The sequence below is a fragment of the Aquila chrysaetos genome, chromosome 6 (genome assembly GCF_900496995.4).
Source record: "Aquila chrysaetos chrysaetos chromosome 6, bAquChr1.4, whole genome shotgun sequence".
Classification (NCBI taxonomy): Eukaryota; Metazoa; Chordata; class Aves; order Accipitriformes; family Accipitridae; genus Aquila; species Aquila chrysaetos.
Window position 1 is genome coordinate 31,636,248 of NC_044009.1, and position 16,732 is coordinate 31,652,979.

The 16,732-nt window shown below is 38.8% G+C and overlaps 1 protein-coding gene across 1 annotated transcript in view; it reads right to left on the bottom strand.

Moving 5' to 3' along the window:
* Positions 1–1,646: 1,646 nt before the first annotated feature.
* LOC115342409 (collagen alpha-1(XXVIII) chain-like) overlaps positions 1,647–16,732 on the bottom strand; it is a 38,616-nt gene continuing 23,530 nt past the window's right edge. The window contains exons 23-37 of the mRNA XM_030016513.1: positions 16,575–16,643; positions 14,485–14,553; positions 13,287–13,355; positions 12,530–12,598; positions 10,527–10,595; positions 9,747–9,815; positions 8,823–8,903; positions 7,972–8,007; positions 6,792–6,828; positions 6,108–6,665; positions 5,215–5,456; positions 4,542–4,632; positions 4,374–4,463; positions 2,174–2,362; positions 1,647–1,748 (exon numbers count right to left, since the gene is read on the bottom strand). Coding sequence (XP_029872373.1) covers positions 1,741–1,748; positions 2,174–2,362; positions 4,374–4,463; positions 4,542–4,632; positions 5,215–5,456; positions 6,108–6,665; positions 6,792–6,828; positions 7,972–8,007; positions 8,823–8,903; positions 9,747–9,815; positions 10,527–10,595; positions 12,530–12,598; positions 13,287–13,355; positions 14,485–14,553; positions 16,575–16,643 — 1,746 coding nt within the window. The 3' untranslated portion in view covers positions 1,647–1,740. The remainder of the gene's footprint in view (positions 1,749–2,173; positions 2,363–4,373; positions 4,464–4,541; positions 4,633–5,214; positions 5,457–6,107; positions 6,666–6,791; positions 6,829–7,971; positions 8,008–8,822; positions 8,904–9,746; positions 9,816–10,526; positions 10,596–12,529; positions 12,599–13,286; positions 13,356–14,484; positions 14,554–16,574; positions 16,644–16,732) is intronic.

Sequence of the window (16,732 nt, forward strand, 5' to 3'; positions counted from 1 at the left end):
TTGGCTGCGGCGCTGCACGTGGGGGGGGGGCCGTCCGCTCTCCCGCCTACCTTAGTCCCGGCCCGGCTCGGGTAGCGGCCGCGGGCGGCGCCGGGCTGTGTGGCTGCGGGGGCCGGGCTCGCTCCGCCCAGCGCCTTCCCCGCTCTGGCTGTAGTGCCTTGTGGCCGGCTCGGTGGCGTGGTTGTACAGCCTCGGCAACGCCGACGGCCTGGCGTTTGGGAACGTTTGTGAAGGAGAGCGGGGTGCTCTGAGTCGTTGGAGCGCGTAGTAGTTGCAGCTTTTCCTCGCCCTTCAGTTTTGTCTGGTACAAGGTAACGTTTGTATTGCCGTGGATGATCAACCAAACCCCTAGACAGTCGGTAAACCTAAAACCTGTGAAACCCTTGCTTACTCGGTAAATTACAGCCTTAAGTCCTGTGGTTTTTGCTTTTGTTGTGGTTTTGTTTTGTTTTTTTTTAAAACTAGATAGGATGTATCATAATATGTTTAATTTGGAATAACTTGAAAATTGTATCTGGCTGAATTTTAATTGCAGTATCCTACCACCGTCAAATAAAAAACCCACTCAAAATAAGTACGAATCACAGGAAGAAGCCTGTCCTTAGGCAGTTCTTTCCCTGGAGCTGGTCCCTGAGTCAGCGAAGAGCCCCTTGCGACCCACCAGGAAGTCGATACAAACACGACAAAGTGAAAAACGGCACCGGTGCTGCCTGGCTCTGCGCCTCGCTTCCTCCCGCGCTGGCGGGAGGAGCGGCGTGCTGCCGCGTGCTGCCGCGTGCTGCCATGTGCCGGCGGGGCTCTGCTGCTGCCCTAGTGGGAGGGCGGCTGGCGGCTCTTGAAGTAGGAAGGGTAGCGGGTGTTTGGCTTGAGGCCAAATTCTGTTTTTTGTTGATAGGCTGAACTTGTCATTTGTTCAGGAAAAAAACCAAAAACCCAACCAAAAATGATCATCGGGTTTCATATGCAGGAGTGCCTAATCTGAGGTGTTCAGTCTTGTTAAAGGCTGTGGCAGAAATCCAGTTACATCATCAGGAGCGCATTACGCACTAAGTGTAATTTAGCTGTGAGGTAAGTTTTTAGTCCTGTAAAGGTACTATTATCCATTCCGTATCCTGGCAGTAAAACCAGAAATGTTTTATTAGAAACAAGCTTTTAAGTATATAAGTCAAGTAATAGGAAATACATCATATACAGGCAGACATAAATGTAAAAAGCAATATGGCAGTGGCGGGCAGTAAAGAATAAGCTCTATGCTGCGTTTCATGTTTTGAACATAAGTTTAAAAAGTTTTTCAAGAAAGATGAAAATACTAAAATGCATTTAAAAATTGGACTTGGCTTTCAGAAGAGAAACACATGTCAAGGACCACTTTAGACATGAACTAACCTAATTTAGTGATACCAGCTATCAGTGTAGTCACTCATGTAAATGTGTGGATGTGTTTTAACTGCATTTGTCATGTAACTTGCTAGCTAACGGAAACTGAGGAAAGTTTACGGAAAAAAGAACTAAATACAACTGTGTTGTGGTTGGGAAAGGTGGGTAGCTAAGCCACCTCTCTGTCTTGTGACCCAGAGGGCACATAGGCCACAAGTTGATGCATTCGCTGTGTTCATCTGTACTGAGTAGTACTCTGCATGTAATTTGGAAATTGTGCTTGAAATATTAAAATAGGATTTGTGGGAACACTTTTGATTAAAAAAAAAAGTGAAGTCTTCTTTGCAGAATCCATGCCAAATATCAGATTTCTGTAACAGAGAGAAAAGAAGTTACATAATTTTCATGACCAAAGATTGCTTTCCAAAGCCATATATATAATTTAAAATGAGGAATAGTTAGTGATTGTACAATGGTAGTATTTAAAGATCTAGGTGAAGGAAGGGCAATTTCTATGACAAATGCTATACTGGTCTTCCTATATGTTAGTAAAAAGGAAAATTTGTACTCTTGATACTGCTGAAAAATTGCTATTTTGTTACATAAGGACTACATCACACAATATATGCAAAAAGAATTAAAGTGAGCTTGCATAGGTAGACTTTTAATTAGTGAGCATATGACTTCATAATGTTAACATTCTTTAAATTAATGGGTATGGTTTTACATACCATGCTGGATACTTGATAACAAACCCAAATTCAACTTGCTCATTGATGTAGAGATAAATTCCTACCTCCAGAAAAAAATACACAAGCCTCTCTACATTCCTCTTCACTCTCAAAGCGGTTTGCATTTCCATCGCAGCCACCATACCAAAACTGAGCACAAGCATTGGCTTGTTTATCATAATACCATTTTATGATATAAACACGGCATGGCCCTTGATCCAGCCTTAACTTGCACCGGAGGTCCAGGATACTTTCTAAAATAAAGAAAAAAAGGAATAGAAACAATTCAGTTTGTAGAAGTCAATTGTATTGCATAGATTTTAACTTTTTGTCCTGGTTTCAGCTGGGATAGAGTTAATTTTCTTCCTAATATAGCTGGTATAGTGTTATGTTTTGGGTTCAATATGAGAAGAATGTTGATAACACGCTGATGTTTTCAGTTGTTGCTCAGTAGTGTTTATACTAAGTCAAGGATTTTTCAGCTTCTCATGCCCAGCCAGCAAGAAGGCTGGAGGGGCATGAGAAACTGGAAGGGCACACAGCCAGGACAGCTGATCCAAACTGGCCAAAGGAATATTCCATACCATATGACGTCATGCCTAGTATATAAACTGGGGGGAGTTGGCTGGGGGGCGTGGATCACTGCTGGGGAACTGACTGGGCATTGGTCGGTGAGTGGTGAGCAATTGCATTGTGCATCACTTGTTTTGTATATTCTAATTCTTCTATTATTATTATAATCATATTATTATTATCACTATTATTGTTTTCTTCTTTTCTGTCCTATTAAACTATCTTTATCTCAACCTACGAGTTTTACTTTTTTCCAGTTCTCTCCCCCATCCCACTGGGTGGCGGGGAGTGAGCGAGCAGCTGTGTGGTGCTTAACTGCTGGCTGGGGTTAAACCATGACACTTTTAAACACTGATTTTATTTCATTTCTTCTGCTAATGTTATACAGCAGTTTAAGATTCACTTTTACTTCTAAAGATGTTAGCATTGAAGGCAAGTTAGAAGTGCATCTTAGTAGGTCAAGTAAACTGTTCCTTTACTGTGGCATGGTTCCAGTAACTTCAGAAATAATAGTAGTATGGCTTCACATACAAGAACAAACAATATGAATCTGATAATTTTGAAATCTAATTTTTGAAATCTAATTATCAGCAACCAGTCTTGTGAGCAGCCCAAAATAGTAAGCCAAAGAGCTGTAAGCTAGTTGCATCTGCTATTTTCGAACCACAGGTATGACCATCATCCTTCTGCAGTACATTGCTTCAATATATTAGTTCTCTTTGTGGTGTGGGGGAATAGGCATTAGAATAGTGAGAAGAATATAAAACTTTAGTCTTTCTTTTGTAAGATGTTTGTGCCACTTATCTAATACAGTGGTATTAATTACATACATACTGGTTAAGTTTGAATGTTGGTCTAATGATTCCTACAGATAAGGATCAGAGGCCTGTGACATACTAATCTAGTCTCACTCACTTTAATAATACCATGAGATATAAAATACTTTTCCTTCAAGTTTAGTGTTATGACATCAATATTCTGTCTTTGGCAACTGGTATCTTGACACATTAAAAAAAAAAGTTATTGCCAGAGACAGAATAATAGTCATGCCCATGTTCCCAGGAATCATGGGAACATGTTTCTATTGCTCTCTTCTGTTAACTCCCATCATAATACACTATTAATGGAGCTCAGAAGTGTGAATGCCCCAAATGATGAACAGAATACATTTGAACATTTCATATGAAAAGAATCAAGCATTTGAGCAGTCAGCTAATTACTATACTTTCCTTCAAATGACTAAACAGCATTTTTTCCTATTTCTCCTCTGAAGGAGAAATCTATTTTTTCTGTCCAATTCTGAAATCATTATCTTCTGTCTTTAGTGAAGCCCCCCATCTCCATAGACTGCCCCTTCTTGACTGATGAATTACCTGCTCACTGACCCACCTCAGCTAGCACTATGTTCTGGTTTTGATGCCATTTATGAGCTCTGTCTCAGGTTATAGCTGACCTTGCATCTGCTGTAAGTGGAGCAGTGGGATTTGGAAATTGGGAAGATAAGAACTGGTGAACAGGCTGGACAAGAACTGCAACTAGATCTGTGATAAAATCCTGAAATGCATTCTCTTCCACACCACAGCGTGGGTTCATGAAATCTTCAGAGAATGGAACAAAATTATTCTGGTTTAAAGCCTTATGAAAAGTTAGGATAAGATGGAACAAAATGAAAAACTAGTTATGATCTATAACCTGGTCTTGGTGTGAGCCCTGCAGTTGAAAGAGATGATGTCATCACTTTATCTGATGGTGGTGGTTTAGATGGCAATAATGATACCACAGCTGCAGATGAAAAGAAACAGGATGAGACACTGATTTTTGATCAGCCAAAAATGAAGAAATGAATGATGATAAAAATACCTCTAGTGTCCACTGTTAGCAAGGATGACTGTTCCTCCTCCTCTTGTTCCTCTTCATAGGCTTCATATACTACCACACGAGGTACTTTGGTCTGAAATAAGCATTTCATTTTCTTTGCTTTTCAGATATTGTGAAGTGTCTCAAAATGAACAAGCCCTTCATCACTTAGAGGTTTTCTAATATTTTTCCTTCCCATTTACCCTGACTTCAGTGTTAAGAATCAAGATTTTAACCTCACCTGGTTGGTTTACCAGGAGGGTTGTCAATCCTAAACCTGGGATATATATATATTTTTAGTGGACCTTTACAGAATTTTATTTATAAACTTAAAAATATAGACTACAATTGAGTTTAATTGCTATTCTTAGACTCAATTATTACAGTGTAATTGCATTTTAATAACACTATTTTTCACACTGTGGCACAAATATTAGTGTATTAAACACAGGAATAATAATCCTTGTAACAGTATCAGGAATAAATTATAGCCGTTAGATAACTGCCTGCCTGCAACATCAGAACTCTTACTTGGAACAACCAGCTCCAAGCATACCAAGGTAAAGGAGCTATTACAGTACCTGTCCTGTAGAAAAGTAGGGGGAAAGTTACATCAGGTAACAGAGAAGCATATATATTTAAAACTTGCTCATTAAAGCCTGCTGAATATTCATACCGGAGCTAATGGTTGAGGAAGATCACCAAGACTCAGAGGACTTTCTACTGTAGATACTCCAGGTGTCTGTGCTGAAAGTGATTGTCTGTTAACATTGTTGTTCTGAAGTATGTAATGTAAAGAACTTGAAGACACTGAATGGAAAGATGGTCCACTTATGCTTGCACTATTTCCATTACGGTTGTATATTAAGGTACCATGTTCATCTTCACAAAATTGGTTGACTAATTTGGACTCCAGAGCTGTTTAAAAAAAAAGTAAAAAACTCATCATACTGAGAAATTCAATGTATTTTTTGAATTTGGATTATTTATATATGTAAATAATACACATGTAATCCAGTACTCCTCTGGATTATTTATATGCAGCTAAGAAGATTATTCCAGGCTCTCTGGACTGTGGCTTTTATTTGTCATAAATTTGCCAGCCTGTAAATCCTCTACATGGTACAAAATACAATGTACTCACCTAAAGGTGTTCATCTGAGCTTAGTAACAACCACTAGTTGGTAGTGGGAAGATAGCTGCTTACCTTGCTCATGTGGATAACCCAATGAAAATGGGTTATTTCCCAATGGAAGTGAGTAAGTAGAATTTCCCCCAGTGGGTTTGATTCTAGTTTCCAGTCCAGCAGATTTACAGTGCATGAGCACTTACTCAACTTAGAAAGCTAGTTTAAACAGCTGTTTTCCTACACTGTTGGCATGATGAATCATTGCCCTATAACATGACTCCTTAAAAGAAGAGAATCTGTATATCTAGGTTCCTATTACTTTGCATTTTGTAACTAATCCTGATCAGCATCAAAACAACATGTCCACAAAGATAATGCTTCCCTCGCCCCATTCTGAGAAGCATCAGAGAGAATGCAGAATAAAACTGCAATGAACGCACCTGGAAGGGTATTAAAGTCATCAATGAGATACATGTGTTCTCTGTCTGGATCTGAAGCAATCAGATTTAGTTCACGCACAAACTCGGCCTGTGTTGGATCTGAAGTATTTACAATTCCTATTGCATACATTTCGATGTTTGCTGCATGAGCCTCTCGAACGACAATATCTAGTTTTACAGCTTCTCTCTTGTCTGCTTGGCCGTCTGTTAGCACAATAGCAACTTTTCGCACTCCTGTTCGAGCACCAAAAAATCCTTCCTGGGTTGCTTTACGGATAGCAGTTCCTGTGTAAGTGCCTTCTCCCATGTATTGCATTTTTCTAATTGCTTGCTTAACATCCTGTTGAGTTGTATACTTGTTAAGACCAAATTCTAGCTGAACTTCTAAACTGTATAACACAAGGCCAATTCTGGTAGCATTTCTGCCTACGGTTACTCTGTCTACTAAAGCAGTTACAAAGTCTTTGATAATCTCAAAATTTTCTGGTCCCACACTTTCAGAGCTGTCAATCACAAATATAAGCTCCATAGGAATTTCCTTACATTTAATACCACAACCTGCAAAGGAAAAATAAAAAAAACAGATCATGATGACTTGGCTTGGTATCCTTTTGGAAAGGAGAAGAATTTAAATGTAATGAAGAAAAAATAGTATCTGAAATTAAAGATTTCCTGAGTACTTACCACAGATCTCTTTAATTAACTTAATTATATCTTCTCTCTGGTTATGAAAAAAATTAAATATAAAAATATTTTACAATTTGCCTCTTTCAAAAGAGGTATAATATTGACACTACCAAAGATTTTGTTTATAATGAGTATCTGTGTCCTACAGGGACTTACAAAAAATATAACTGTTTAACTTTCAAACCTGACCTTCCAAGCTTGGAATGAGTCCCACATTTTACAATGAACTATTTTATATGGCATATAAGAATCATTAACTTGACAACACAGTAATGCCTCTGTCTAAAACAATTAACTACTGTTATTGTAAAGAATGTTTTGTGATGATTTGGTTCTCATTAAAACTTAAAGTCAAAACCTATTCATATTTTAGCATCTGAATAATATGGATATACCTTTTAAATTTATTGGGAGTGGAGAAATAGACCCAACTTCAGGAAGCGTATTGCTTGTAGTGAGCTGGCAGATGACAGAGAGCGCCAACAAAGAATGGAGTTGGGATTTGTGAACCCTAGTGTACTTGGTGCACAGTATTACCCAGCTTTCAGCAGCAAAAAAAAAAGCTGCTGCCTTCAGAGCTGTCCGTTCAGAGAAGTGATAGCTTCCGTGAGATGCAAACAACATATTTCTCATTGTTAGAGCAATCATTTATTATATTTTTTGAAGTGCATGACAGGACTCATTTGGCATTGAGTCAGTCTTTCAAATACAACCTTTTGCTACTGCTGCTCAGCTTCCATCATAAATCTCCATAGTATTTGTATACTCACTGACATGCTTTACTGAATTTGAGTCTAGTGCAGTTCAGGCTTAGCAGAAATATATTTAAGTTTAGAGCATGATAGACCATGACAGGTTTGAAGATCTCTGCTCTTTGGACTCTTAAATACTTTTTAAAAAACTTTCCTGCAGCATGTACACAGCTGAGTCATCTAACTGTAAAAGAACACATAGCAGAAAAATACCTAAAATCACCAGGAACTTTAAATTCCATTTCAGCATAAAGTAGATGAGAAAAAGTCAGAAACCTTTGCGTGGTTTCTTTCTATATTATTGAGACCACTTCTAGTCAGAAAGCTCTTTCCAAAATAATTAACATAGGATACATTTCATCTGATAGTATCTTGTATAGGTTATATCTTGCCATAAGGGGATTTAAATAATGGTATTTGCTTACTGTTAGGCCTTGCTCTCCCTTTGGTCCAGTTTTGCCCTGTAACAGTGATCATTAATTAAGCTACTGTAATTAATTAGTAACATTGTAATTCAGATTATGACTTCATCAATACCATTATTAGAATAATATTTGGCCAGTAAGAACTTTGGCTAGAAAAAGTAGTGTTCTTGTGATACTACCTTGTGCATGCAGCATCTACAACCTCCTAAAGTGGTGAGGTTTTTATGGGAATTGGATGACTTCAAGTTTCCCACTGGATCACTGATTGTAAATTTACATTAGAAAAGGAGAATCCATGCAAAGCTTTCCTGTCTACCATGTTGTGTTTGTTTCCTTTCTCAAGAGACTGTATACCTGCCTGACACCCTGGGCTGATCAGAATTCTGCTTCATCATATGTAAGTCTAATAGGGCAAGTGTCAGGGCAAGAATGGCAATGGTGTTTATGTATCCCTACTTAATAGTATGCAAATGTCAGAAGAGCGGGGACCACATTTTGCTTTCCAGCTTTTGGGGACCTGCCCATCAGCAGAAGTTACCATTTTGCCTCCCTTCATCTGTTCATCAGCTTTGAGGGAAAGTCTGAGCTAGTTACCTGGTAGCCATAGAATAGAATTGCATAGTTTTGTCTTAAAACATGGCAATTGTCTTTCACTGCCTTAAGAAAGAAACCACATCTGTGGGAAATGGGGTATTCAGCATGGAAATGTCTTCTTTATGCTTTTAAAGGTTTTCATAGTTTCAGTTTCTTAAGTATTCCAGATTATGTGTAGTTAAATAGCAAGAACACACAAACCAGCTTTATTTTTAATCAGTTTAAGAAAACAGATATAAAAAACCTGAGTTACTCACAGGTTCTCCAGATAAACCAGGGTCACCCACAACACCTTTTTCTCCTTTTTTCCCTTTTTCACCTGTAGCTCCTCGGTCTCCCTTTAAAACCGTGTTGGTAAGCAGACAGAAAGTGTAAGTCAGTTTTTATTGCACTTTTCACATTTCTCTCTAGCTGCCTTTGTCAAATTCACCTTCAGCTTCTGACACGAGTTAGAAATTTTTGTTAGAGATCATTTAAATCAATCGGTATTTGTGAATTTTGTGAGTAACTTGTAGTATTGGCTAAGCATTTTTATGGGAAAAAAATAGCTGAAGCAGTTTGAACAATGAACCATCTCAAACAAGTACATGCAGACAGAGGGGTTTCATGGGATATTGCATCATGGATATTATTATCTGTGTCTGAGAAAAATAAAATAACAGTAGGGAAATTGAGAAGAAAGGCAAGGATGTAGTTGGAATAAATAATGGGAATATCACTCTGAGAAACCTTTTGGCCCAGAAAAGGTGTTTGGAATAGCAAACAGATGAATTAGTGCCTCCTGGTTTGATTTTTAGTAGGCTATGGGATTTTGTACAGCCCTTCTGAGCTGATGTGATCAATCCAAAAACTGATTCCAACCCACGTTTCTCTTAACATTGATGTAGTCCCCAAATTTTGCATAGTGGATATGGTAAAAGAAAGGCAGTGATATTACATCTAATATCTATATTTATTCTAATTACAGTAGAAGATAAGCCTCATATGATATTAAAATAAGCAACACTCAAAGAGGTGCTGCTATAAAATATTAAAACAATCACGTGAATGACTGGGGTTTCCCCAAAATCGCAATTCCCTTTTCACAAAATTCATATGCCTTCAATGAGAGCTGACTGTAATGAGCATTTGCAGTATGTTGGCTTTGGTCTAGGACATTATCTCTGATTTAGATATCATACCTTCTGTCCCAAAAGCCCGTCTCCAGGGGGGCCTCGTGGTCCTGGCATTCCTTGAATTCCTTGTTCCCCCTAATGATAATCCAGGTAGTGATACTAACCCTTTGTAATCATTCATCATGCATTAATTTTAAATGTTCAAAGAGAAAGTGTTTCAAACTGCATTTTAACAAGCGTCTTGAGGCACTTGAGACAATGTAGTAGCTGGCTTGTATTTCTCAAATACTTCATCAGTATGTCTACTCTAAAGATACATAATATTGAAAAACCACATGGTCATTATTGGTTCTAATTCTTCTGTTCCCTCTTTCCATCCCATTTTATTCCTTCTCATTCCCCCTTTCTTATTTCTGTCTTTTGAGTCTGTCTTGTCTGGTGTATGCTTTGGGTGAAAGTGCATATTACAGGGAAAAATTAATATGACACATAGATTCAGGATGGAGACTCTTTCTCTACCATAGGTGGTGGTTCATATAACTACGTCAGACTGTGTCCGTGGGCATGAGAGTTGGGGAAGAGGAAATGGTATTTTTAATTTTGTAAGGCTATCTTTCACTGATAAAAGATGCCCCTGCTTCCTCCTCCCTCAATACACACACCCTTGGGCTTATTGTTTACAGCAGTGGAGACAGAACATACTTTGTAGGTGCTCATGTTATCCTTCTCATTTTCTAGTCTGAGGCTCTTGTCTTAGAAGAAACAATGTGAAATCTCCTTAACACTGTGATGGTCAGATTGACCACTCAACACAGGTTAAATATTGAAAACACTGAGTCTTTTTACCTTAATTCCTTGAATACCTTCACCAGGAGGTCCCAAAGAGCCAGGTGGCCCTGGGCGTCCTATGGTTCCCTAGAGAGAAACCCTGCATACGTTAAATACAATATTCATAATAAAAAAAAAACACAATAAATTGTTATACCACCATGTAATTTCATCTCCATCCTCTACCAAATTGATGTCTTTCTATAAGTAGTGAGATTAAGGTTGTTCCAGCTGACAGACTCTTTTTATCCTTTTGTGCTGGTTTTGGCTGGGATAGAGTTAATTTTCTTCACAGTAGCTAGTATGGGGCTATGTTTTGGATTTGTGCTGAAAACAGTGTTGATAATACAGGGGACAGAGCTAGGACAGCTGAGCCTAACTGACCAAAGGGATATTCCATACATATGACATCATGCTCAGCATATAAAGGTGGGGAAGAAGGAGGAAGTGGGGGATGTTTGGAGTGATGGCATTTGTCTTCCCAAGTAACCGTTACATGTGATGGATCCCTGCTTTCCTGGAGATGGCTGAACACCTGCCTGCCAATGGGAAGTGGTGAATGAATTCCTTGGTTTGCTTTGCTTGTGTGCGTGGCTTTTGCTTTACCTATTAAACTGACTTTATCTCAACCCCCAAGTTTTGCTTTTTTTTTCTGATTCTCTCCCCCATCCCGCTGGGGGTGGGAAGTGAGCGAGCTGCTGTGTGGTGCTTAGTTGCTGGCTGGGGTTAAACCTTGACATTTTTATCAGATTATTAAAATCTGGCTGATACTTCAAAGGAGTTACTCAGGGCTTAATGCTCATTGGACATGAATCACCTTGCTGATAGAGATATACATTACATTGAAGTATGGATTGTATTGGTGGGACATTGGGGACTGAATTAAGATTTAAGAGAGGATTGTTGCTGTGTTATTGTTGTGTTATCTTTCATCACCATTAAGCTTACACAGTCAGACCTATAGATGTACATATTAATGTGGCATTGCAAATAAACACTTGTTGCTAATTTATAAGCTAGTTTTTAAAAGAACTCTAGAGAAAATGTTTCAGTTCCATATGTTATTCATAGGAAGCAATCAAACCCCACATATTCATTTTATGCCTATATTGCTATTCCAGTATCCCTGCATGAAATTCTCAATTTCCTCATTTGTAAGGATCCTGTGCACATGCCAGTCCTTGGGACTGGCACTGGCTGGGGAAGTGCTTCACGACTGCTTAGCTCTGGACCTAGCCTTCATGCCAACATGAACTGAATCGCTGGGACCAATAAGCCACATTGTGCAGGTAATACATTATTATGTTGCAAAATCTTTGCATTTGACCTTGTTCAGTTCATTTATATTTACATTCTAAAACAGTTCTTTTGTATTAATAGTCTTCTAAAGCTGAGCAGTAGGAGCATAAGAGTTTCTAATTTGGGAGGTTTCATAGTGAAATTTTTTTATAGTTACAATTACTTCCAGGCCTTTGTCATGGTATATATTGTATTTACACTAATAATCCATTTTGCAGGGATAGGTCATCATGTTGGTCATTAGATGATTATTGATTTACTTTGTACAGTAAAAAAGAGGAAATTCTAGAAGAAGTCAACAGTATGCCTGTAGCTGTAACAGTAGTATAGGCAAGACACGGTAAGTGCTTGCCAGGCCATTAATTCTGACCAATGCTAGGTCTGAAGATATTTTTGCTACTCAATTGCAGCTAATGTCTGCAGGAGCTAAATGTTTTGTCACTGATCTTCACTGCAAGATTATCACTTTATAATTTATCATATGCAATAGGAAGAAGGCCATGGTTTATGGCTAGTCACCAGAAACATTTTTTATTTTCTACAAAATAAAGACACTGTATTCCTTAGTTATCTTATTTGTTGGCTTAGTTGTTTCTAGTGAAGAGTGAAGACAGAAAACATGTAGATGTGTATGCATGATCATACATTTTTATACTAACTTTTTTTTTTTCTTCTTTTTTAGAAAATAGACAGTGGGAGACATAATTGTTTAAATGGCTTACTTTTGGTCCTGGCAGGCCTTCTCCTGGGGGACCTGGGAGACCAATTGGTCCTCTACTACCGGGATCACCCTGAAAGTTGATACTTTAAAGAATAAGTAGTGAATACCAAAGTTTAATTTATCTCTAGAATTCCCAGCATCTGTTGTACTCAGATGGGAAAAAGAGAGGAAGATTATTGAACAGCACAGTGCAAGTCTAAACAATGCTAACCCATGAATACTGCAGGCAGGACAAGAAAGTTATTGGGGATAAACAGTGGCTAGTGGTCTAAACATATTAAAGACATGTACAGTCAATTACACAATAGTTACACAGGAATTACAATTCCCATATGATAACATGAACTCCAGGTTCCCCAAACAAAAAAAAAAATGTTTTTGCTTGCTGCCTGTCAATTGAATCAGACTCTATGTTCGCATTGGCACTGTTATAGCTTTTTTCCTATTAGTGCTTTCAGACAGCTAGGGGTTTGTGGTAAGTGGAAAAAAGATGGACATCCTTTTAAGGGACATTAAACATATTTAAATAGCTGTAGTCAATCCTTCAGTTGCCTGTATAATTCCAGTAATCCTGCAATCAGCATCAGGATGAGTTCTGAAGTGAAGCTTGAAGATCTTCTATGGGATCTACCTTTTATTTACTGACAAGTAAGTTAAAGCTGGATTAAAGAGTTATTCTGACTGTGACCTATGGGTAGGAATTATATCTGCATGGAGTACACACATGCATTTACTTTTCTAGAAGTTAAGGTCTGTACCTTAGGTCCTGGTAGTCCAACTCCATCTGGGCCTTGTTCACCAGGAATCCCAGGAAGGCCTGGCAAGCCCTGAAATTATATGTGCAGACAGAATATTAATTTAATTAATGACTACATGCTTTTGTTAACATTAATATGGTAGTATCTTGAATATATTGTCTCTTAGTGGGATCACTGTGGTCTACAATTGGTTAAATTATAATCTGATAAGCCAGAAGTGGGGTCAGTGGCATTTGCATGTGTGTTGTATGTCATGCAGGAGGCTTGCATGTGTTTGAAGACAGAGGAGTCAGATCCAGAGAAACAGGTGGGGAAGCAGTTCTGCATGGGATTGCACAAAAATATCAGGAAGTATTATAAATCAAATTCCAATTTCCATTTTCACATTCATTAATTTTTATTCCTGACTGTGGCAATTGCATGCACTTCTACTGTTGTCTTTAGCACAGATAAATGCTAGTATATCACCAAACTCCCTGATTCAAGCCAGCAGTCTTCCTGGGACTTCCTCACTGCACAGGCATGTAACTGCCAGGGCTGGTGGAGCGTACTATTGAGCAGACTAGGTATGTGAAGCCAGTGCTGCATATATGTGCAAGGAAGGGAGAGGTAGCAGCCTTTTCTCTTTGTATCCTTTTTACAGGGATTGGTCATATCTACCAGTAAAGACCTCTGTAAAGGGCTGTAAAGCAGATCAACCAATTCTTTGCCACACCTTCAACAACCTGATGAACAGAACTGGGGATGGTTTGCTTTTCTGGCTCTTTGGACAGTAGTTGTTTTTTTAGTGGTTCTGGAAGATACCGTTGCCCTGAGTTCACGCCCATGTGTATGGACACAGCTGCTTAGCTGGGCTATATTCTGTTTGAGAATAAATTTTGTATGATTGCACAGAAGACAGTATCCTACATCAAGATATTGAGGGAACTGCTTGAAAAATCAGTGATAGTACACAAAAAAAAAAGCCCCACTTGGAATATGTTACACTGTGTAATCGGGAGGAGTGGAGGACATGGAAGGTCTTAGACTATTTCAGACGGAGATTTCTTTTTCCTTCTATGCTGAAATGCATTTCCACAGTTGAGGAGCCTTTATAGGCTTTTAGACCAGCAAATCTTTCCTACCATGTCAGCTAATCACATTGGTGTAGCACCTATTTGTTCCAAATTCACATTAAAAAAATTGTCTAAAAACTTACAGGTGGGCCAGGATAACCATCTCCTTTTGGCCCAAAGGGCCCGGGGGGTCCTGGAAGACCTCGGTCACCCTGATGAAGGCAGGAAAAACAGCTGAGGTGAATGCCAATACAATTGCTAGCAGGAAATTTTCAATGAAAGTGAAACTTTATTGGCAAATATACTGTAAGTTGATTTTATCTGTCTGTCTATCTGCTAATGTATTTTACTATGTGAATGATTGTTGTAGGTTATTAATCCTGGACTAAAACTAGGATATTTAATAGTGCTGAGGATTTACAGGACCCTTCACTTCTAAGTCACTAATTTGAATCTTTTTCAAGAGCTCTGTCTGTTGTCATTTGTGTCCTACATATAATAAGGAATGACTTCAGTTGCATTCCCCATATTTTTATCATGATTACTATTATTCCAGCATCGGGGGAACGAGCCCGAATTGACAGACAGCCAAAAGTCTAGCATGGGAACTGAGTTACTCAGTAGCTACTTTACATAATTCTTATAATTGAAGATAGATAAACTGCTGCAGAGCATTGGGAAAACTGTATAGCTTCTGCACATGCTGTATGTTTGTGTGGTAAGACAAAGGATGTAGGGCAGGGGACAATAGTGGTTTGTGTGGCCAATTTAAAAATGTTGTTTTCTATCACAAGGTTCCTGTCTGTTTTTGTTGTTCCAGAATTGTATTTTCCTATAATGCTGTGAAACCTCATTAGAGCTATTGAGTATAACAGGAGCTTCCTCTCGGAGATGTACAATTAAGCTCCTTTCGTGGATCCAGGTAGCTGGAGTATCTCAGGGACATATTTACCAGGGAAACCAAGAGGACTTTAACCCTCCCAGCCATACTGGATGGTGCAGAGTTGCTCAGTTACAACTGGATGGATGATCAAGATTGTGTTTGTCCCTGTAGCTACCCAAAATATTGGCGTGCATAACAGTGGCAAGCAAAGGCCCATGCAAAAATAATTTTAAAAAATGAGACTGTAAAAGGTTTTACCCTATACAGCTTAGTGCAGATGTGTGTCTGAGAGTGAAGCAACAGCAAAACCACTAATACTGACAAAGACAGCAAAAAGTGAAGAACATAGTCACAGAAACATGCAGTGTTATCCAATTGAAAGAGCTTTGGGGCCTCAAGGCTGAGGGAGAGAGACTTGCAACTCTGAGCAAAGGACCCATTTCCTGTTGGTTGATTCCTGTTGGATTCCCAGAAATAGGTCAACGTACAGTTCTTTGAATTAACTGCACTGTACCAGAAAAGTGTGTGATTTCATCATTATCATCTCTTCCTGATGAAAATAAATTTAAGGATCTTGAAAACCACTAACTGATCAAAAAGGGATAGAGATTGTTACATGTTTCTCATGCTTCTGTTACTGTGTTCAGTTCACTCAAGGAACAAGGGATAAGGGCTATACTCAAAAGTACTGTCAAATTCACTAAGTAAAAAAAAAGAGGGGGATCCAGTTTATTTTGAGAAGCACAGGTTTATATGTCCCAAGTTTCTTGGTGTTCAGACAAAATCAGCCCTGGAATGAAGAGTGGCTTACAAAGGTTGAATCTAGGTAACACTGAGGCAATACTAGAGAAGTGCTGGAGAGAAACTCTTAGAGATTAGCTACTTGGTCATGTTCTTCTTCCACTACTTAAGGCATCTCTTCTCACATTGCCAGTTTGGCCCATGTCCTGAGATTTTTTGGAGTCTGTGGATTACCCTGTGTCAAAATTAGGAATGAAGCAAAGGAGACTGGCTGAGAAAAATCAACTGTGCTTGACAGGTAGGCTGTTGTAAGCACATAAATCATGTATTCTCTCCGTATTCGCTCCTCAGTAATTAAAAACAGTCATTTTTCTCCTGGTTCTCTGCCATGTGAAAGCTCATGGTTCATGGAGTCTGGATGATTGACCATCCATGGTTTTCTGGCTCTGCAAATCCTTACACTCCGCCAGTTGTACATGTATGTTGTACGACATACACGTTAAGAACTGTGGATCACTTGGCTATCCTAGGCAATTTGCTGTTGCTTCACTGAAGTCCTGCCTTATTTTACAGTTCTGTCAGAAATTAGTTTACCAATTTAGGAGCTACCTTTGCCCCAGGAAGCCCAAAACCTGGTTCTCCAATTGGTCCAGGAAGACCAGGTAACCCCATGTCACCCTGCAATGAAGAAAATATATACTCTAGTTATATATTTTATTAAACAGCAATCACAGACTGTTTTTGGATTTCTGTTATACAAATTTATA